The sequence below is a fragment of the Rattus norvegicus genome, chromosome 5 (assembly GCF_021556685.1).
Source record: "Rattus norvegicus strain SHRSP/BbbUtx chromosome 5, alternate assembly SHRSP_T2T, whole genome shotgun sequence".
Classification (NCBI taxonomy): domain Eukaryota; kingdom Metazoa; phylum Chordata; class Mammalia; order Rodentia; family Muridae; genus Rattus; species Rattus norvegicus.
This window is the reverse complement of record NC_141538.1, coordinates 65,347,814-65,370,919: the sequence shown is the minus strand read 5'-3', so window position 1 is coordinate 65,370,919 and position 23,106 is coordinate 65,347,814. Positions and strand designations below refer to the sequence as shown.

Below are 23,106 nucleotides of genomic sequence, written 5' to 3'. Positions count from 1 at the left end.
TATGTATGTGCATATGTGCACATGTGTGTGTATATGTGTGTGCATATGTGTCCATGTGTGCACATGTGTATGTGCATGTGTGTGTGTGCGTGCGTGTGTGTGGAGGCCAGAGGAAATTGTTGAGTGTCCCTCTCTATTGTTCCTTGGAGGCAGGTCCTCGAGCCAAACCTAGAGCTTCTCTTTTTCAGCTAGCCAGCCAACAAACTACAACGTTCTCCTGCCCCTCCCTCTGCACTGGGGCAGTAAACACACTCAAGACCAAGCTTGGCTAGAATTGGGTCTGGACAATCTCTCCAGTCCTGTGGTTTCTTTTTTAATTTTTATTTCTTTATTATTTTGAATTCCTTGGGAATTTTATAGAATTTATTTTGATCGTATTCAGCCCTTCCCTATCCCCACCCTCAAATCTACATACATCTCCGTCCCTCCTTTTCTCCCCTCCCAGCACTGCATCCTCATTAACAAACAAACAACTTCCCATATACTCTTGGATGTGTGAGCAGTCACTGGAGAATGATCAGCCTACCCTGGACCCCTCGAGTAAATAAAACTGAGTCTCCCTCTCCACGAAGCCAGCAGTTGTTAATAGCTCCTCCCCTGGAGGAGGGACTTCCCCTCAGCCTCTCTGCTCCATGCTGCAATTTTGTCTGGCTTGCGCTTGCACTGGTCTTGTCCATGCTGCTTCAACGGCTGCAGGTTTATATGTGCAGCTGCCACCCACCCTGTGTCAGCTCTCACCTCTGGGTCTTACGATCTTTCTGCCCCACCCTCCTCAATGATGCTTATGCCTTGGAGGGAAGAAATATGATGTAGAAGTCTGATTTAGGGCTATGCATTCCTAAGTCTCTTATTCTCTGTGACTAGACCAGCATTGACTCTCTGTGTTCACTGACACCTACCGAAGAAAGAAGTTTTTCTGATGAGGGTTGAGGGAGGCACTAATCTATGGATAAACTAATAATTCATTAGTAGTGGGTTTGATAAGATGTCCATAGAGCAGAAGAGTAACAGTAGGCTCTCCCCCGGGGACGATGACCTGTCTTGCCACATCTTGTGGCCTCTAATAACAGCTCCAGGTATCTGTTTTATCTTGAGTGGAGCTTGAATCCAGTCAGAAAGTGGTTGGTTACGTTAACCAACTGTCGTACCACTGCTGCACCAGCAGGCACGACTTACCAGGATGGTGTTAATGTGCCTTGAAGATTCACAGCTGAGCAAGGTTACTTTTCTCCTCTGGTAATATGCACAGAACTCAGAAACCTAAACATGGAGAAAAGAAACAACTGAATTTAACAATGGGCCATGAAACTGAACAGAAAGTTCTCAAAAGGTAAGATACAAATGGCTGGGATATATCATTTTAATCTTCAGCACCCATAGCCATGAATAAAACACAAATTAAAACCCCTTTGAGATTTTTTTGAGATTTCATCATACCCCAGTCAGAAAATTAGAAAAAAAAATGGCCACACACAAATGCTGGTGTGGCTGTGAGGAAGAGAAGCAGGCACTTATGATGGCGGGAGTTCAAACCCGTACAGACTATGGAAATTAGTGTGTAGGTTCTTTAGGGTTTTTTTTTTATTGGTGTGTGTAGTCGTTGTTCACCGTGATGGGGTTCATAAAGATATTCTTATTCAAGTATTTCATGTATTTTGGCCACATTTTTCCCTCCCAAATCCCTTTCTCCTCGCCACCTACTATTGGTCCCCTTCCTTTCCCCAAAGAGTCTAACTTATACTTTCATGTCCTACATAAGTTTATGTACACACACACACACACACACACACACACACACACACACATACCTATATATGATCCACATATACGAGAAAGCATACGTTATTTGTCCAGACTGGATTATTTCCCTTATGTGGGGCTCTCTAGTTTCATCTGTTTTCCTACAAATGACATAATTTTTATCCCTCTTTATGGCTAAATAAAGAATGTGCATATATATGTGTATATATACATATATATGTGTGTATGTATATATGTGTATATATATATATATATATCACATTTTCTTGAATCATTTATCTGTTCTTAGGCACCGAGGCTGATTCCATAGCTTGACTGTTGTGACTAGATCTGTGACAGACCTGCAGGTGTCTCTGGAATACGCTGCCTTAGATGCCTGTGGGTTGATTCCCAAGAGTGGCATAGACACATGTGACTTTATCAGTGTCACGGTGACAGGGACATCCCCTGAGCCCACTGGGGAACTTAATGCATGGTCAGGCATGCAGGTTGTTATAACAAATCTGTTTCATTATTCCCCTAAGCCTTTCCATTGCTTCCTCTACAACACACTAAGGAAGTCCTGGCACTACACGGAGGTTATCGCACCACACAGTCCTAGATAAGGACTAACTGCAGTGTCACCTTCTGCTACATGTGCCTGACCCCAAGTCCAGAATCTCTGCTCAAGGCATGTGGATCAATAAAGGCATCGTCATATTCCAGATTTCCCCTGTCCATGCATGTCCAATACCTGTTGAGACTCTGGGGGTCACAGAGAACAAGACTCGGGAGCAAGGCATCCTTGTTGGACAACTGCCTATAGGACCTTATTGCAAGGTCTTCAGTAGAAACACGCCAGGCAAGCTTCCTCTAGCAAGGGAGGCTCCCACTTCTCCGGAGTCCACACTGATATTCCCCACGTTTTGGGTATTTACCATTTCCAAACCCACGTCCTGACTTTGACGCAGGACATGGGCAAGGCTGTGGGTTAGGCTTAAGTTGTGGTTACGCAGTCCACACAATTAAACTGCATTCGTCACTTTCAGCAATGCTGGCCCTGCAGCTAAGAAATGCATTTCTCACTTGTTATTTTCATAAATAATTTAAGTGATTATCGGAGCTTATTTCTAGTGAAGCTCTCTGGCTGTTTGTGGTCCGTCTTTGAGGGCTGTTTCCCAGGACTACTTCCGGTATCGGTTAATGCGTCCTCCGGGATTTTATCAGAAAACGGAGAGAATTTAATGGGAGAAATTGTTAGCTAGGTAAGTCTTAGGAGGCAAGTGCAGGAAGCAGCTGCCGCCCTCGGGGCTAGAACAAAGGGAGCATTGGAATAATTCCAACTTGGAATCCCGGAGGAGAGGCGCTTTGGTGCTGAACCCCACAGGGGTCGCAGTGATCAGCTGATAGGAGTGCCACTCCTGGCACTCCAGGCAGGGTCGGCAGGGTCGCAGTGATCAGCTGATAGGAGTGCCACTGGCCTTGCAGAAGGGACACTGTGAGACTGGGGTAGCCCACTCTGACCCGGGTTGGGCCCCAGCCTCCCATCAGTACAAGAGCCACAGGATCACTGCTCAGCTCTCAGCCGCAGCAGCCGCTCTGTGCCAGGCCCTGATCTTGCTCTGCATTAACACAGTACAGAGTCAGCCAAAGGTGGGAGAATTTGGGGGTTCCCTCTCTATACCTCCTCCCTCACTCAGGTCCCTGCTCTCCGGATGCCCCATTACCCCAACTCTAAACTGACCTCTTCCTCTCCTATTTAGCCAGACCTCTTGGATCTGCGTGGCCTACCTCTCTGCCCCGTGTCCTGGAACTGATGCCCCGAGAGAAAACCGTGCACCCCCCCTTGCCCTAATGCAGCCCCGTCCAGTGCCTGTCTCCTTGTTTTATCCTGCTTTCCAGCAGGAAGAGGAGTTCTCTGTGGTTCTTTTGTTCTGCTGCTCAGCATCTGAATGCACCTCTTTGTAGAAGTCTGCATCTTGCTGTGCTCACTGTATACATCATTGAAGCCAATCATGTCCCTTGGAAACCCCAGCACATCATTCGCAGGATTCTTCCTCTGCTCTGCGGTGGTCCACGAGGAGTCTAAAATCACAGAGAGGCCTTCCAGGAGCAGCCCGGTGTTGGGCTATTCACGAGAGGCCTCCCTTGCTTGTGCTCCTCCGGGATAGGGGCACCCGCTATTCATTGGGTAAATGAACGAGTGTGCACGCCTCCACTTTGGGCCATTAATTGGTTTTGCCTTGTTCTTACGCCCAGGCCTTGTGTGTAGCAGAAAGTCCCATCCATTCTTGCTGCTTAATCACTACCTGGGTGCCTGGGATTTCACCACCTGCCCCAGTTCCCTTCCTTATGAGGCGGGTTCGCCCCCATCATTTCCCATAATCCTCTGGGGCCCCCATCTGTGGCCCACCGTGTTAGTTGGCTCCCTGAGAAGCATACTGAGAGAAATAACTGACTCTGCTGAGCTATGGACTGGGGCAATTTAAAAGAGACAGAGCGGATCATCTTCAAAGCCTGGTATGTTTCCCCCGCCCAGACACATTCAGACTTTGATGCCCCAGGCTCGGGGCTGGAAAATGAATCCTTTGCTTTAATTCTCAGGGCCATTATGCATACATAATGCTTTCCCTACCATTTAAAAGGGATGTAGATCGTATGTAAATGCGCCTCTGTGGAATTGTATATCCCAACCTGCATTAAGCACACATGAATTTCACAGTGACATCATTCAGCGCCTGCTCCCTCCGTGTCTGCATAAAAAGCAGAGAAATCCTGTGCTGTATACATTTGTCCTGTTTGGTTTATCCTGGTCTCACAGTCAGACTTTGGACCTCAGAAATGATGATTCGGTTTGAAGGATTTTTTTTTCTGATCGCCTCTTCCAACCTCTAATACTTTGATCCCTTCCATAGATTCCAAGATTCGCCCTTGAACTCTTCCACTGACAGGGAGCTCACTCACTCGGAGCAGGCTGCTCTCTGCTTAGACAGTGATGAGCCAAGCATGCAGTTACCAGAAGGTGGTCCCTGAAAGGTAGCACACAGTCTATCGCTTTTGCTTCCAATCCTGTTCTGTGAAATGAACATTGTTTCTCCCATGTCATTAAATGATGTTTTCTCTCTCTCTCTCTCTCTCTCTCTCTCTCTCTCTCTCTCTCTCTCTCACCTGCATCTATATTCTCATGTGCATATGCCATACACAGATGTGCATTTTATAAGGACCATCGCAATAAGCAATTCATTATAAACATCTTTGCATTTCTGTGAGCCCACATCTTGCTCATTTTAATGTCTACCTTGTCCTCTATTGTTAGATGGGCCATAATTTACTCAATCATTGTCTGCCTTAGAGTGTCTCCAAGTTTTTGACACACGACTCAGAGATGAAATCTTCAAATGGAGCGATTCCTTTCTTTTCCTTCCTTCCTTTCAAAGCGTGCTTTATTCATTTTTATTTTATGTGTATTGATGTTTTGCCTGCGCGCATGTCTATGTGAGGAGATTTCCCGGGTCCTCTGAAAGGGCAGTCAGTGCTCTTAACCACTGAGCCATCTCTCCAGCCCAAGAGCAGACATTTTCCTGGGAAAGTCACAGATGGGAACAGAGGGTCAAGAAATAGGAACAGGTAAAGAGGCCATTCTAGGTAAAGCCAGAGGTGTCTGAGTGGTCTGGAATCTTAGTACTGAGCATGCGCGGAGAGCTTTCCCAGCATTCTCCTCTTCATTCCTCACTCGTTACCTCCATTCCCCAAGGCCCCTGACCCGCTCTGCTCCACGTGGCCCATTGTAAGATAAGAGCTAGAATGGATGGCCACGTGGCTCTGCTCTGCTCACCACATAAAGTGGCTTCCACAAGGGCTTCTTTCGGAGATAAGGACCTCCCCCAGAGAACTGCAGACTGGTCAGGAATTGGGCTAAGAAAGGAAAACAGATGTCACTTGTGAGATCGGCAGCAGCTCATTCCAGGCACTGAGAGGCTTTCTCCATCTCCAGACATAAGCCAAAAATACATAAGAGAGCGAACTTGGAGCTGTAGATGATGACTCCTGAGAAGCCTGGTAAGTTCTTCTGGCCCTAGGGTATATTCCCCGAGCCACACATGAGCGTCCAGCAACAGAGACCCCTTTGTCAGGGATGAGGTGTGCAGAGTCTGGCTGAGAGCCTGTATGGATTCCCCACTGCAGGATCCTGTCTCTCAACATCCTTTCAGCTGGGCCAAAGGTGTGTTGTGGTAGATAGTTAATCTCAAATTGGGGTTTCTACCCCACCTTGGATCATTCCGTTCCCAGATAAAAGACACACAACTTTTATATTTATAATAAGCCTCAATCAGCACCAGAGCTGGGCAGATCTACCCACTATGCTGGTATGTCTGCTTCCCTAGCAATAACCCCGAGTTATCACTTGCTATGCTCCATCTGGGCTGCTCTTAACTCCTACTGCCCAGCCCTCATGGCCATGTTTTCAAGGTTCACTTACCTACCGCATGGCATCTCTCCTTTCTCCACCTTCTCCTTTCTCTTCCTTGTGAGCTCTCCTCGGACTCCAAGCCCGGGGACCCAAACACTCACTGCCTATCTCTCTTCTGTCAGCTATAGACAGTAGGCATCTTTATTAACCAATCAGGGAAAACTTGGGGGTTACATCGCATCATTTGTATAAATGCAGAGTCTCTCATCCCTAGAGGCAACCAGGCTGGGGGGGGGGCAGTGATTAGCATTACAATACATAGCAAAAGACCAAACCTCAACACAGGTGCCCTGAGACTTGTACTCTGGGACCCCCAGCCCAACATTCTTAGTAGCCAAAGGTCAGAACACAAGTGGTTAATTTCCATTTGTGAGTCTAAATGCTGTGCCAAGTGTAACAATCAAGACTGGTCCCACACAAAGTCCAAAATGCATCACTGTATCTAGTCACCACAAGGTCCTGTCAGCCATAAGACACATGGCTCTATGTAGCACTAAGAAATACTGTCGAGGGGCTGGAGCATTGGTACAGTAGTTAAGAGCACTGGATTCCACTTTCAGAGGACCTGGGTTAAATTCCCAACACCCACATGGCAGCTCACAACTGCCTGTAACTCCAGTTCCAGGGGATCTGACACCTTCACACCAATGCACATAAATTAAATGAAAAAAAATTTTTTGAGAGAGAGAGAGAGAGAGCCCCATGAGGACCCAGAGCCTTTTCACCTGTGCACCCACCCATTGTTTGGAAGAGAGTTGGATTCCAGAGATAACAAAAGGTGGGAAACTTGAAAATCTGTAGGCAGAAAAGCCAAGTGCAGCACTTAGGACTTAAGTGGGTGTTTTATATGAGGAGACGGGGCTATGCGCTCACCTACAGTTGTACAACCAGAAACAATTCCTGAAAACATACTCAAGAACCTGAGAGCCAGAGCGGCCACTGGAAACAGGAATTCAATCTGGGAGGGAAATCTATCCATCCATTTGTAAAATCTGTCCTCTTAAATTAGACATTCCCTTTGCTAAACAAAACTAGAACGAGAGCAAAGTAAAATAGGGTATCCTGGTGGGAAGATTGAGAGTCATAATATTTTAAGGCCGGTGGACAAGTTGCCTTTTGAATCGGGCAGAGTCTCCCCCAAGAGCTCAATCGGAGATGGCAGAGTTGTTCTGGAGTCTTCTCGGCAGTTCCATGAGCCGGTAGGGCCGCGCTAGTCCCGGGCCGAGGGGCGCCCCGCGGTGCGGGCCGGGCCAATCAGCGGGCGCGGGGCGGGCGCGGTGGCTTTGCACGCACCAAGCGCTAAGCGGAGCAGAGGCGCTGCTGCGGTCCGTCTGGGAGCCGGCCATGCCGCGCCTGCTGCTGCTGCTTCTGCTCCTGCCGTCACTGGCCTGGGGCCTCGGGCTCCGCGACGCGGGTAGACGACACCCCGAGTGCAGCCCGTGCCAGCCAGATCGCTGCCCTGCGCCTACGCCTTGCCCAGCGCCCTGGATCTCCGCGCGCGACGAGTGCGGCTGCTGCGCGCGCTGCCTGGGCGCCGAGGGCGCGGGTTGCGGGGGAAGGGTGGGCGCACGCTGCGGCCCTGGCCTGGTGTGTGCGAGTCGCGCCTCGGAGACGGCTCCCGAGGGCACCGGGCTCTGCGTGTGTGCGCAACGCGGAGCCGTCTGCGGTTCCGACGGCCGCTCCTACTCCAGCATCTGCGCGCTACGTCTGCGCGCCCGACTTGGAACCCGCGCGCACCACGGCCATCTGCACAAGGTTCGCGATGGGCCCTGCGAGTTCGGTGAGTAGGATTTGACCCAGAAAGGCCTAGGCGAATGGGAAGAGCTCTAGGGTGTGGGACAAAGAATTTTATTGTACAAAAGTGGACAACACCACCTGGGCCTCAGTTTCCCCTTCGGGAACAGTGTTTCTCATCTTTCTACGTCCTGCCTGCTGTCTTACCCACTTCCTGAAGACTTCAGCCCTAGAACAAACAGGAATGTGGATACTGAAGAACCTGCTATTGCAGCTGTTTAGAAACGGGAGTTCAAGGGGGTTCGGGTCCAGGTACGTAGTTTGAATGAAGAAGAAGGGAAGGTGAGGTTTCCCAGAGTAAAAGTCCCACATGGGATTCAAGAATCACCAAGACAGAATCCTGGGTATCCAGTGAGACTCAGACTCAGGACTTCGAGGAGCTTCCACCCACAAAGGGTGAGACCTTTGGAAACTTAAGCTCTGAAAAGATTGTGGAACCATAGAGGCTGATCCAGTGTAAAGGGGACATAATCTGAAGTGTCCTGCTTTAAGGAACTCAATAGAAAACTACCAACAGCCAGGGATTCCAAAGGTCAACTGTTTTTAACACTGCACTGTAAGCATTCCTAGTGCCCTAACTGATCGCTGTCCTGTATCTTTTATAACCAAAACATTAGTGTCTGTGGATGCCTACTTTGCCTGTGTGTGTGGTTTGACCTGGTCAGGAGCTCTGAGACAACAGTCTGTTTATTCCGTCTGGACAAGATAGTGGGGAGCTCAGCGTGGTAAGTGTGGTGGTTAGACAGCCCCCACGATGCTGCCCTGAAGTCTGTGCTTCAGGCTTCTGGAGATTTCTGGCCTGGACTGGGAGAGGAAGTCTAAGCCAGATGCCCAAGTTAACACTTCAAGAAAGACACTTGGGGGCTCCCTTTCCAGCCCTTAGATAGTACTTGGCTTTGTGCTACTCTCCTCTCTCTCCAGACATTCCATGGAAACGTGCTCACATCCAGCATTCTGGTGGACAGTTAGCCATGGGGCAGGAAGTCCACTGTACACAGAGGCAACGGCTTTGTGCAACTCAGTAAGGGGCTGAAGCAGGCCGGGCGACAGAGAAAAGTCACCATGGCTCTTTCCTAGCCTAGGCTCCAGTGGTGGGACAGTGCTGGGGGTACTCCTGGGTAGCTCCTGCCCCTGACCAGCCACAGCAGCTCCAGGGGAGCCATTGTTGGTTCCTGCTCTGCTTGGAGCACTTGTGTCTGCCTGATGCACGGCCAGAGCCCCGTCTTTCCCCCCTCGTAGCTCTGTCACTGTTTTTACACTCTGCTTCCTCAGCAGCTGGCTTACACGCAGTTCCCTTTGTCTGAGACAGGTAGCACTAATGGCACACACAGGATACCGAAGAAATGCTGACCAGGCTTCCCAAAGCTTCCCAGTGCGGATGGGCTTGGGTGATTTTTCCCCAGGAGTGACATTCTGTCCCTAAGAGAAAGGGCCATTTAGAGGCGCATGGCTCAAAGCTACTGGAGACCCAGACCCAGAGAAAGAAAGCAGGGGACTTGTCCATGATGTCCACTTAAAGCTGCCACCTCCCAGGTCCCAACCCCTGGCTCACCACTCTTTCAGGACCGGACTTGATAATATTAAGTCAGGCAGATGGTGGTTTCCATGGTTACCAGGGTACAGACAGATGGCAGATGGAAAGCCCACACCCCTAATTCACTGAAAATTACCAAATGACAAGTAAATGTGCCAGCCCCCGGACTCTCTGTGGGCTCTGAGGCCCGCCCTGGGCCCCAGCCAGGAGAATAAAGCGGTCCTCAGAGCCAATGGGAGCAATCCAGAAGCCACTTTCCAGGACCTCATTAGTGGCAGGCCTCAGCACTCCTGAGCCCAGCTGTCCTTCCCACCCGCTTTCTGTCACCCACCTCAGACCTGATGATGTCTCCCTGTCACCTCTCGTCTTCACAAGCTTGTGCGGTCCTTGTCCTTGTGCCTTGGAGAGGTATGGACGTGTGCACAGGGGACTGTTTCCCTACACTGGCTGCACCTCCTTCTGGGCTGCCCTAAAGCCATCTTTAATTCAAAAGACACAGCGGGAGCACTTTTAACAAAGCCCCAGGGGACCCTGTTTGAAGAGAAACAGACAGTTTTACTTCAGTGTTGGTGACAGTCATTCCTCAGCTCCTCCCAAGCACCTCCACTTTAATGGAGTGATGGTTCGTGTCGATTATGTCCTTCCCAGTGGTGACAGTGTCACTGGGATGCCTCCATGGGACAGTGGTGGCAAACTGCCCTTCCCAGAAGCCTTTGCTCAGAACTGCCCACCACCTAGTACTTAGAGCACCCTTTGATCTTTGTGCCTGGAGGACGTATGTGTGAACATTTTATTGGCAGATATTGCCTTTATATCCATTGTTGTCCTTGGTCTTTTGCAACCACCAGAGGGAGGGGGTCTTACCCAACCCCTTAAGGCAGTGGTTCTCAAACTTCCTAACGCCATGTTACGCTGACCCCCTATCATAAAATTATTTTGTTGCTACTCCAGAACTGTAATTTTGCTGCTGTTATGAATCATAATGCAAATGTCTGTGTTTTCCGATGGTCTTAGGCAACCCCTCTGAAAGGGTCATTTGACCCCCAAATGGGTTTAGACCCACATGTTGAGAACCACTTTTTAATAGAAGGGACCATCGAGACACACCAAAGGGGATTTCCTGAAACTGCATGGCTGGCCCGGCTGAGACAGGGCCCCAGGTTGGTTCTCCTGACTCCTGGCAGATTGCTGTCATCCTCCAGCCTGCAGGCCTTTAAGCCCCAGCAGCTCTCTGAGAGCTCAAATCTTAGAAAAATTCTTGGTTGGAATTCCCACTCTGTTTAGAAGCCTGAGGTATGTGTTACCAGGTAACCAGAAGAGGCAGGCGAATGCCACTTTGTGAGAGGGACAAAGAAAGGGGCCTCGTGTTCCAGAGCCTTTCCTGAGAGCCGAGGGAGGGGATTTGAGGCACCGGCTGCAGGCGGTGGGATTAAACAGGACCTCCTTCCACATCCGGCCGTGATTATGAGCATAAATTATCAAGCCTGTTCTGCACGCTGATCATTAAAGTCTTTGCTTGCGTGTGTCTTAATACAAGCAGATAGTCTCCTGGGGGATGACTTTGGCACTATTAACTTAAATCTCGGAGGCACGCGGGACGATCTTTCATTTCAGCCACCTAGGACCCATTTAATGAAAGGGGTAGACAGATGACCACCTGCAGTAACAATGATACAGATCCTTTGATCCGTGCAGACCCACAGAGCTAACACAGACACCACCATCACGTCCCCACACCCCAGAGGGCAGCGTTGCTCTCTTCCCAAGCAGACAGTGGTTCACAACCCGCCTAGGTACCAATGGACAGCACTCGGATTCCCAGGCAGCTGAGTCTCCCTGGTATTATTTTGCCTGTCCAGTGCTACTAGGTCCACGAGGACCACTCTGACCGCACAGAATTGAGTGCCCTTGACTTTCTGTCTTGCCCTGGGATGCATGGGGATGCATCATGAGTTTCCTGGGCTGAGTACGAGCAGAAGGAAGGAAACCCTGAATAGGGCAGAGGTAGATGGAACTGATTCATTTAGAACTTGACTGGCCAAGAGCTGACCTTCTGGGAAAGCCACTTCATTCCAGTCAAAGGTAGACAGGAAAACCTACTCCTTCCAGGATCATGACAGCCGTGACAACACTGAGGTGAGATGCCAGGTCCTGGGCTCTTTGAAGATGGCTACCATCCATCTCCAGCCTGCAGGGCATCGAGCTGCTGCAGTTTCTCTGAGTGCTGTCAATCCTGAGGGTTAGGGGTCATGACCTCTAGTATCACCAGGTAGGCTCTGTCACCAGAGATCAGCAGAGGGCTTCAGGCAGATACAGCACAGTAGAAAGAACTGCTCTAGGTAACATGAGCTGCTGAGTCCCCCTGGGCCTCCATAGGACATGGGGCAGATTGCAAGGGGTCTTCAAGTGTACCTCACTGTGGAGGGCAGGCAGGGGCAATGTCAATGGCCTAAATGTTGAAGTGTTCCTGAAAGACTTGTGTATTAAAGCTCTAATTGTGGTACTATTGGGTGTGGTGGAGTCTCCAGGAGGTGGGGCCTAACTAGTGGAAGTAAGTGGACACCCAGGCCTTGGTGGGAAAGTCTTGTCCCAGGAGCCACCTCTCGTCTTCCCTCTGCTTCCTGGCAGCCATTAAGTTAACTTGCTTTCTTGCACTCTACCTTTCCACTGTGAAGTCTCTGTCTTGCCACAGACCTACGCCACAGAGCCAGCCAGTCGTAGACTAACTCAGGTTCCAAGGAGAATGGGCACCTGTATCCATTCTGAAGAAGCCATAGCTGAGACTAAAGCATACCACTGGATACACAGCATAGACAGAACCTTACGTGGGTTTCCTTGACCAGCTCTCCTACCTTGGGTAGTCACTGAGCACCCTGCTGTCACACCTGAGTACTGTGAGAACTGGAGTTTCTGACCCCCAAGTGTTATAAGCTGTCACTCATGGGGCATCACTAGGAGGTGATGATGTGTGGAGTGTTCTCTCCCTGTGCAGAACAGAACCTGAGTAATTAGCCTGAGACCGTCACTTCAGAGTGATCAGCTGGCAAGGTTGTCCCGTGGCTGGCTTCTGGGGACCTGGACTTTGGGAAATTGAACCACCCTGGAAGGGGGGGAGGGGTCCACTTCCTACACTTGGGAATGTGGCCCACACCTGGGTTGATATTTCATCACTGTGAAATACCTGAGGCAAGCATGACAGAATGGCTTTGCTTTGGCTCGTGGTTCTGGGGGATCCAGTCCAGAATCCACAGCCCCATGTTCTCTTTTAGCCCCCCTGGCAAGAACAGCACACCTTGGCAGGAGCACACTGCTCACCTCCCAAGCCAGCAAGCAGAAGAGAGAAGGTACCAGAACCCTACTGTCCCCTCTGAGGTCGTCGCACCTCTGGTGACCTAAAGACTTCTTGCTGGGCTCTGATTCCTGAAAAGGCTGTCACCCCACTGTCACCTGCCTGGGAGCTCAGCCTCCAGCCCATGAGCATTAAGGGCTACTTATCCACCCGTCTAGGGATCTGAGACTTCGGTTCATAATTCTGTACCTGTGTGACCAGACCTTATTAAAAGCCCTGACCTCCCATGAGCTTCCCAACTAGACAGCATTTCACAGTGTGTCTCTGTACACACAAGGCTGTGCCCTGTGTAGTTTCCCCAGGAGTTGGTGCATGGCTCCCTTCCCTGACATTCCTCTCTGTTGAGTTTGCTCTATGTCCTTGATATAGGTCATAACTACGTCACTATACCCTGTAAGCTTCGAGGCCTCCCAGCAAATCACTATGCCTGGGAGCCCTTGACCAGATCTCTAAAGAACTACTCTCTTCTTCTAGGCTGGAGCTGCCAAGATAGCAATGGTCTCAGTTTTAAAACCGGATGGAATATTATAGAACCGTGCATGCATGAATTTGAGTCCCCGTTCCTCTAGGTCCTTCGCCTTTTTAAGTATTACTTTCCCAGCTGTAAAATGGGACTTTTTTACAGAACACTTACCTTTCAGGACTGGTGTGAGGGTACAGAAGAGTCCTCCTGGGGAAGAGGCAAGATCGTGTTAGGATAGAACTTAAGCCCTTTGATCTTTTGATTTGGACGACCAAAAAGAGATCCTACCTCCCCCACCATTGAGCTTGGGCTAACCTTGAGCAGCGCCCCCTGCTGGCATCCGATAAGGTTGCTGGGAAGGGAGGAGTTGTCAGCCGTAAGCAGCCAGCAGCGTGGTTACTTTGGTGGTTGCTGTTCACTGTGCAGAGCTATTATGAATAAGAACACAAATTTAATGCCACACGCATTCAAATTAAAAGAAGGTGACTGTCACCACGTAGCCTGAGGAATCTTCCAAGGCCACAGAACTGCTCTGGTTCCAACGGTGACTTCCCAACTGTATGCCGAAGGAACTGTCAGTCCAACATAGATCTGTGCACCAGAATGAGTCGTGCCGCATGCAAATTTGTAGAAAAAGAAGCGCACTGGGAAAGGTCCCTTTAGCCCTGAAAGCAGGAGGACTCTTTTGTAAAAGAAATGGCATTTCCCCGTCTTGAAAGACCTGGCAGAGGCAGCCTCCCCCAGACAGCCCTTCTTAATTGTAGTTATTGAAAGAGAGGTAGCGAGAGGCTCGCAGGGAGCAAGCAGGAAATGTGATTTACTGGTTTATTCATTTAGGTTTGAAAGGGAGTGATGAGGTCTCATTTAAAATTTATGACTTTACTTGAAGAAAAGTGAAACACGTTGACTAAGCGTCCCCCTGGAACCCATGGAAGGCCTTGGAATCAGAGGTGGCGTGACTGTCCCACAGCCGTTTGGAGACAGGCTTGCCTGTGCAAGCGCCTGTGTTACTGAGGAGGTGCGGGAAGGAGGAGAATATGAATAAATTAGCCCCTCTTTGTGCTGGCAGATGGGGCTTCTGCCAGACAGCTCCTCGTGTGGGTCTGTGGCTGCAGGGCGTGTTGGAAGTGTGGGGGCTCTGTTCAGGGCGGGTTGGAAGTTAGGGCCAAGGGCTGCAACCCTGTCAACGGGTGCTGAAGGACAGAGGAAGGAAGCAGCTGCAGTGAGAATGAGCTCACCGCAAAGCCCTCTAGGGGCCGAGCTCTGCAGGCAGTGAGCCCTCCATTCCTGGAGGTGTGCAATGGAGACATGTCCCGTGCTCAGGCACTGGCTTGACAAGTTCTGTTTCACTGTGTCTGGAGGGGCCTGGGTTTGATTCCCAGAACCCACAGGGCTGCTGGTTACCACTTGTAATTCCTCTCTGTGGCCTTCCGCCCCTGGATCCTATAGTGTGACCAGCCTTGTCTCTCCCTGGCCTCTCTCCCTTTGTTCTCTGGTTGTCATGCAGCTCTATCCCAGGGGGCATAGGCCCTTCCATTCTGTTGGGTTTGCTGGCCCCAGAATGGTGCTGTTTGTTTCATGCACTGTGTTTCATCGTCCGCCTGTCACACCTGCCCCTGACTCTTGCTCACATGCCATGCCACCATAGTAATTGCTTCCTCCTTCCACAGCTGGTCACTCTACAACCAGGAGCACCAGGGTCTTCTCCCCAGGTCGCCAGTGAAGAAGCAAGAACTGATTGCGCTCCTTTGGTCAGGCCTCTGACCTGCCAGACCTCACGGCTGGACTTGGCCTCTGACATAGAGGAGAGTAGGCAGAGACTCCCAGACCCTAAGGCCAGCTGTGAGGCAGATGGTCAGACAAACGGACCCCTTGTCTAGGCCTTGACTGTGGAGCTGGGCCTGCAGGATTGGTAGTACATCCATCTTGAGCACTGGCTGGGCAGTGGTGGTGCACACCTTTAAGCCTAGCGCTTGAGGAGCAGATGCAGGCAGATCTCTGAGTTTGAGGCCACTCTGGTCTACAGAGCGAGTTCCAAGGCAGCCCAAAGGAACCCTGTCTCAACTCCAAATCCTGAGCACCAAGGTACCCTTGGATGATAGTCCATGCCTAACAGATCCCCGATATGGAAAGAAGCAGACTGGGAAGGGTGAGCTAAGAGTCTAGCCTGTGCTACAGGGTTTCAGGTCCTCTTACATAAACAAAGCCTTACACCTCTCTTTTCTGAACTCTCTGTACTCAGAGACAGAAAAGCAGCTTCGAGTGGATCCGGCCTAGGTAACATGACTTGACACTACCCCTCAGGGTTCTTAAACCTTCGCAATAGAAAAATCCCCATGTAACCCTGAGTATGGACTATATTTAAAGCATTTTTTTTATTATTTTTATATATAGCCTTCTGCCTGCATATGTGACTTCAGGCCAGAAGAGGGCACCAGATCTCATTACAGATGGTTATGAGCCACCATGTGGTTGCTGGGAATTGAACTCATGACCTCTGGAAGAGCAGTCAGTGCTCTTAACCATTGAGCCATCTCTCCAGCCCATGGACTATATTTAAATAAGCATCAAACACTTAATTGATAATAAATCACAATGAAATAAACTTTAAACCAGTTCTTCAGTGTGTGTATAGTTTTTACCATCCACTGGGGATGAGAGCAATGTTGTGCCCTAATGACCCAGATGTGCTTGCTTATCTTCACATAAAGAACTCAATCTCGGGGGCCGGAGGGATGGTTCAGTGGTTAAGGGCCCTAAGTGCTCTTCCAGAGGACCTGGGTTCAATTCCCAGCAACCACATGGCAGTTCATAACCATTTGCAATCACCGGTTCCAGGGGGATCTGGGGCTCTCTTCTGGCTTCTGCAAATGCAGGATACACATGTGTTACACAGACATACATGTAGACAAAATGCACACATAAAATTAAACATTCTTTAAAAAATTTTTTTTCTTTTTTCTTTTTTTCGGAGCTGGGGACCGAACCCAGGGCCTTCTGCTTGCTAGGCAAGCACTCTACCACTGAGCTAAATCCCCAACCCCTAAAAAATGTTTTAAAGGGATGAAATCTTGGCTGGCATCAATATCGCAGGATGCAGAGCATCGCAACACTTTTCAAAGCTGATCGTCATTTTTATATTTATAACACCCCTTCCTATAAATAAATATACATTGCAAAATGGCAGAAGAGGGCTGGGTGTATCCCAGTGGGTAGAGCGCCTGCTTAGTGAGCATAAAACCCTGAGTTTAACCCCCAGCACTACGTAAAACAAAACAGCCCGTGTCACACAGCTCTAATCTCAGCGCTCAGGACTTGGATGCCGGAGAATAAGAAGTTTGAAGTTATCCTTTGCAACGTGGAGCGTTTGAGGTCAGCCTAAGCTAAGGAGACCCAGTCTTTAAAATAAAAAAAAAAGTCTTTGTTTTCTGCAATTCAGTCATGTTTTCTGTAAGAGCGCCTCATTGCACTTTGATTTAATTTTGGTCAATGTGTGTTCAGAAAACTTTGACTGGCCAGATTTTTCTGAACCCCATCCCCCACAGGTATTTATGTGGCTCGAAAAACCAGATCCTAGTTGGCCAAGGAATAAATGCGCAGATGGTAACTGGGGCGCTGGTAGTCAGTGAGAGGGTGTGCTGAGACCCAAGCCCCGCCACTGACCATGGGACATGGCTTTCCTCTTTCCTTCCGGCTTCCTCCTTGCATGGCTTCCCACAGGCCCTCAGAAGCCAGGGTTGGGTTCCTGACCTGTCAGGGTAAAGGGTTGTTTCTTGGTCTTCTCCCAGCTCCTGTGGTCCTCATGCCCCCTCGAGATATTCACAATGTCACTGGCACTCAAGTATTTCTTTCCTGTGAGGTGAAGGCTGTGCCCACCCCGGTCATCACCTGGAAGAAGGTAATTTCTCAGAGAACGTATACATTTGTCTGTGTGCATGGGCACATGTGCTGTGAACCTCGGAGAGAAAGACAGACTCAGAAGAGACCTGCGGGTGGTAAACTATTTTCCTTAGTGTGTCCGAATGGGAATCTTTTGTAGGTGGACCAGAGGAGTAAACAAAGATACCCCAGCCCTGTGCCTCAAAGCTGGTACCCCATGCTCCCCAAAGGAGGGGTTTGCATTCCTTCCCTTCCCTTTTGTCCATTTGGCCGCTTAAGTATTTAGAAAGCTCTGCTGGTCAATTTACTGTCAGCTGCCCTGTCATTAGAGTCCGCTTTGCTGTGGCACGGAGCAATAGGCAGACTTGGCCGGTGACCAAGACTCAATCCTGTTCTGAACACCAAAGACCAATTCTGAGAGACTAGCAGTCACAACCTTGGGTGACTTTGCCCCAAAAACCCTAATAAGGGCTATGAAATCCATTCTGTTCCCACCTCCCTCCACCCTTTGTCGAAACTTCCAGCAGGGGGCACTGTCCGAATAGATAGAGTTAAAGGAAGGTGGAGTTATTTGCATAAGAATGAGAAGCATTTGGATTTCTGCCTCCGAGTCCCAGGGAGGATGCAGGTGGCCAGAGGTCTTGGGGGAGGTCATCCTGTCTCCCAATTTTTTTTTTCCTCACTGTGCATGCTTTCTTTGCCTCAAATAGGTCAAGCACTCTCCAGAGGGCACTGAGGGGTTGGAGGAGTTGCCTGGAGACCACGTCAATATAGCTGTCCAGGTGCGAGGGGGCCCTTCTGACCACGAGACCACATCCTGGATTTTGGTGAGTGTTTCAGATTCCTGGATATTATCAATGAGCCATCCTTTGTCTTCTCACAACATGTTATATTTTAAAAGTTGTTTCTTATTCTTTTCTTTTGGTTCTGCTGGGGATTGAACCCAGGACCTCACTTGAAATTTTTATTTTGAAGAGATTTGAGGAGATGGCTCAGAGGGTAAAGGTGCTTGACTTGCGTTCACTCCCCAAGACCCACATGGTGGACGGAGAGGACTGACTTCTGCAAGTTTTCCTCTGAGCTCAATGCACGTGTGTGTATGTAGACACATATGTGCAAAACAGATACATGTAGTTTTTTAAACGTTAAACATTTATTTTGAGACAAAGTGTTGCTAAGTTGTCCAGGCTGACCTCAAACTCTTTAACCTGTTGCTTAAGTCCTCTGAGTCATTTCTCTGTGCCACTGGAGCCAGGGTGCCCCTGTCTCCAATTGGACCCTCTAGAGTAGGCAGGGCAGGTTAGATAGCTCCCAACGATGTGTTGATAAAAAGATAAAGAAAGGTATGTCCTGGTTTTCAGCACCATTGTTGTGTTGATAAAAAGATAAGGAGAGGTAGAATATGTTCTATGGAGGTCTGAGGAAAGGGGGTGCTTCAGCGGGCCCATGCTAAGACATCCCTTCCCCCTGAGGGACCAGCCATATGACAGTGTAGTATAGAATAGAGTTTATTCAGGGCATGGGGAAGGGAGTTAAGAAAGTAGTACGGCAGAGAGAGAGAGAGAGAGAGGGAGAGAGAGAGAGAGAGAGAGAGAGAGAGAGAGAGAGAGAGAGAGAGAGAAAGAAATAGAAGAGTAGAGCAGAGGAGTAGAGGCCAGCCATGAGCATGTGGAGAGAAGCAGGGAAGGGAATGGAGAGAGAAGGGACAAAGGGGGAAGAGGGTAAGAGCAAGAGAGAACAAGAGGAAGGGACAAGCAGTCCCTTTTATAGTGTCAGGCATACCTGGCTGTTGCCAGGTACTAGTGGGGGTGGAGCTTAAACAGAATGCTAACACCCAAGAGCATAAGCAATCTGCTGCAAGGTGTCCCAATGTTCAGCTGTGGATGAGCTGCTGCATGGTAAGGAGGGTTAAGGCTTTAAGATGGAGTTGACCAAGAAGACTCATAGGTAAGGAAGATGAGGAGTGTACCTCAGCACCAGTGTCTTCTGTCTTCCTACTAGGATGGCTCATTAAGCCTCATGGCTTTCCAAATCCAAAGTCACAAAATTCACATTCCTCCAGACTAAACCATGGTCAGGCCTATCGCAGCAATACCCCACTCCTGGTACCAACTCCTGTCTTAGTTAGGGTTTCCACTGCTGTGAACAGACACCATGACCAAGGCAACTCTTATAAAGGACAACATTTAACTGAGGCTGGTTTACAGAATCTGAGGTCCAGTCCATTATCATCATGATGGGAAGCATGGCATCATGTAGGCAGGCATGATCCTGGAGGAGCTGAGTGTTAGGATTTAAATCTCGGCCTGTGCCCCGACAGAAGACACTCAAACACCATGGTTCCCCCTCTCTTTCATTCGTTTCCCCTTTCTCCCTCATCCTCTATCTCCTCTCTTTGTCCCTCTGGGGCAAGTAATTCTCCTTTTTGCTGAGAACTTAGTCTTAGGGTGTCTTGAACAAGAATATCAGTCGCTTCAGCGTTCCATCCAAGAGAGGGACTTGGAATGCTGATTGTGCGTGGCCTTCTCCAGTCAAGCATAGTCCCTCTTGTATATGCATGAAGAATGTTGAGGACAAGGTCTCTTGGTGTTGTCTTGTAAAGAAAGGCTACCCCATAAAAAGTGTTTGGAGGTCTTCTCTGGTGGGTAGATGTCTGCCCTTTTCCTCAAAATCAATCAGCCCTTGTCACTTTTAGTGAAAGGACCAGGCAGCTCCCAGTGAAGACAGAAGACAGAGAAGACACTAAAAAAGAACCACAGCAGCAGCAGGCCCTGCGTGCCTGGCCTCTGTGGCAAGACACGAAAACAGGCAGCTTGTCAGAGTCTGGAGCAAGCACGCATGTCTGTCCTCATGGACTGAGTACAGGGCTCATTGTGTCTCAGTTGGCGGATACTTGCTTAGCACGCAGGAAGCCCTGCGTTTGATTCCCTGCACCACATAAACCAGGCAGCAGAGGCCTCTCATCCTAGCTCTCTGGAAGCAGAAACGGGAAGATCAGGAGTTCAAGATCATCCTCGGCTTCATAGTGAGTTTGAAGGCAACAAGAGACCCTGCCTAACAGGAAAGGTAGTCGGTTTTGAGTGTGATGTGTGCAATCGTATAAACTCGCTTGTCGTATTTCTAGATCAACCCTCTGAGAAAGGAAGATGAGGGAGTGTACCACTGTCACGCAGCCAATGCCATCGGAGAGGCTCAGTCCCACGGCACGGTGACAGTCCTCGATCTGAACAGATACAAAAGCCTCTACTCCTCGGTTCCGGGTGACCTCCTGTGATGAACATGGTACACATCCTAAGCCGTTTCTATCTCCCACCCCATAGCATAAGAGAACTTAGGTGGCTTATTAGAGGGCCTGTAAGAAAGAAGAGAAAGATAGAAGTCTGGGAAGCTTGAGGAAAAGCAAAGAGCAGGCGGACTGAAGGCTGGCAACTGGAAGCTCGGCTGGGTCCTACACGGGCATCTCTGAGTTTCCCAGAATGCAAAGCTAAGGGCTGTGAGTATGAAGGCCCACAAGCTGGAAAGGCCAGATCATTTCTGTTTCCATGACTGGAATTGCTTCCTATGGGGATGAAAAAAAAAAAAACAGTGTCATTGTGGACACTATGGAATTGTCCCCACAGGGAGGCCTGGGGCTGTGTATTTGTCCCACCCCCTCCTGAGCAACTCTCTACCCCTAAACCCCTCCTTCCAGTCCTCAGCACTGGGTGCTGCCCAGCAACATTCCTGGGGAGGGGAAGGGCAGACCTCTGTCTTCCGTCCTCCTCACCCCTTAGGTGTCAGCTGGTGGCAGTTGTCCCCACCCACAGGTGACTGGGGGCTTGGGAAAGGAATCCTTTCTAAGCCAGCTCTGCCGGCTAAGCCGCCTCAAAGACTTGCTGTCTCATAGCCGCAGACAGCGGCTCTGTTGGTCATGTCCAAGTGACATGTAACTGCTGCAAGGTGACGGTGACTCTGCTCCACTGTTTCCTCACCCCAACCCAGGTAGGAGCGGCAGCCCCAGTGTAGGCCATGTCCTTTCTTGTGGCAGACAGGAGGAGCAGGAACCGAGCAGTACATGGTCTCAGTTAAGTTTCTGCTCAGGAGTGAGGTCACATCTGCTGATGGATCATTGGTGCACAGAGCTGTGCTAGGTGGATGAAGTGGGACACACACACACACACTCCACTCAGTGGAGCCAAAGGGGGCAGGAAGGCATGAACCTCCCACAGGGGTGAAAGTTGCCATTGTGAACTGTCGTCAGAGCTGACCAGCGTGCTCTAACAGAGCAGGGGAGGTCAGAGATAAGTATAATTGACTTTCTTTTATTTTATTTATTTAAAATTTTTTATGTGTGTGAGCTTTTGCCTGCTAATACCCAGGGAGACCACAGAGGGTGTTAGATCCCCTAGAACTGAACTTACAGATGGTTGTGAGCTGCCGGGTGGATGCTGGGAACCGAACCCTGGTCCTCTGCAAGAGCAGCCAGCACTCTCAGCTGCTGAGCCGTCCGTGATAAACGTTTTAAAAAGCAGGATGTGGCTGTGGTTTTAACCCCATGATCCTTTCGGCCACTTGTGTTGGGCTGCCAGCCATCGTTTCTGTAGAGAAGTATGGAGAAATGAGAAGTGTCACCTTACTTCAAGGGGTGCAGTCAGCTTGAGGCAGGAGAAACAGCTCTACACTGGAGAGACTGAAGGAAAGAAGTCACTCACCGAGGAAGTGGCCCTGGGCTTGAAGGCAGGGTAGGTTGTCAGAGGTCAGAGGTCATCAGAGGTCAGAGGGACAAAAAAAAATATGAAAGTGTAAAACCAGAAGAATTCAGCAAAGCTTGGAAATCGAAAATACTCAACTTTTTTTATTATGCACGATGCATATGATTATTTGAATTGTTTTATATAGCTTATAGTATGATCTGCATCTGTGCTTTGAGCTCCCTCTACTGCGTCCACTGTCGGCCGGCTCTTGGTCATGTGTCTCTAGGAATGCAATGCTTACTCTCATCAGTCAGCCATACTGGGGCTTCTCGGGGCTTGAGAAGTGCTCTCCTAGAAGCCACAGTCTCCTTTCCTGGAATACCCAGCCTTTGGTCTTGAATAGTCTCACTGCCCCAGAACCCACTTCTCATCAGTTCCCGATGCATCCCTCGCTGAGAAGGGATTTAAACCTCAGCACCACGCCCTCTGCCTCCCATTGAACACAGAGGTCAGTCAAGCTCCTGCCTCTAACATCTCCCCCTTTTCTTCCCAGGCTTCCAGAGACACTGGTCACAGAACAGCGGCTGTCAAGGAGTGGATCGTTTTCCGCTGTGAAAATCTAGGGAAATTGCCTGTAGATGGCTGCTTTTTGTATGTTTGTTTTTAAGGAATGCAAACTAGATTCATATGCAGATGTAGTTTTTAGCAGGGCAGACCTTAGGGGGATGGGGGAAATGTGCATGCAGGTTTTTTACACTTTTGGAATGACTCGTTTTAAAAACAATTCTTTTTCTAACTCTTCTGTCCCAAGAAAGGCCACACACTGTACGTTTGTAATTCTAAAGGGCTCAAAACAAGGCACTTGCCGTCTGACTTGTGACTTGGTGTCTGTGACTGCTTAGTGGGTACTCTGTCTAAGTGTGTGTTATGAAGGGAGGGGGGCCCTGTACCCCATCCTTGGAGACTGGGATGGGTGTTTTTCCTTCTCTGTAGCCCAACCCACCTAGAGTGAGATGGCCCCAGGGAACTATAGCCCACTTAGAGTGAGATAGCCCCAAGAAACTGTAGCCCCAACACCTGGGAACTATAACCTGGCATTTTTTTTTTAAAGTCATGGGGCGGCTCTTCTGCTCCTACCTTCTCCCTGTGACAAGGAGATCTAGGTTGACCAAGCTGTGTACCGATTAACCCAGCATTCTCCCA

General features: G+C 49.5%; 1 protein-coding gene across 1 annotated transcript; it reads left to right on the top strand.

Moving 5' to 3' along the window:
• Positions 1-7,374: 7,374 nt before the first annotated feature.
• On the top strand, positions 7,375-22,783 carry Igfbpl1 (insulin-like growth factor binding protein-like 1). Its single transcript, NM_001108972.2, is given in 5 exon segments — positions 7,375-7,991; positions 17,140-17,249; positions 17,941-18,057; positions 20,355-20,512; positions 22,457-22,783. Coding segments are annotated over 4 exon segments (813 nt in total). The 5' UTR covers positions 7,375-7,555; the 3' UTR covers positions 20,505-20,512; positions 22,457-22,783.
• The last annotated feature ends 323 nt before the right edge of the window (positions 22,784-23,106 follow it).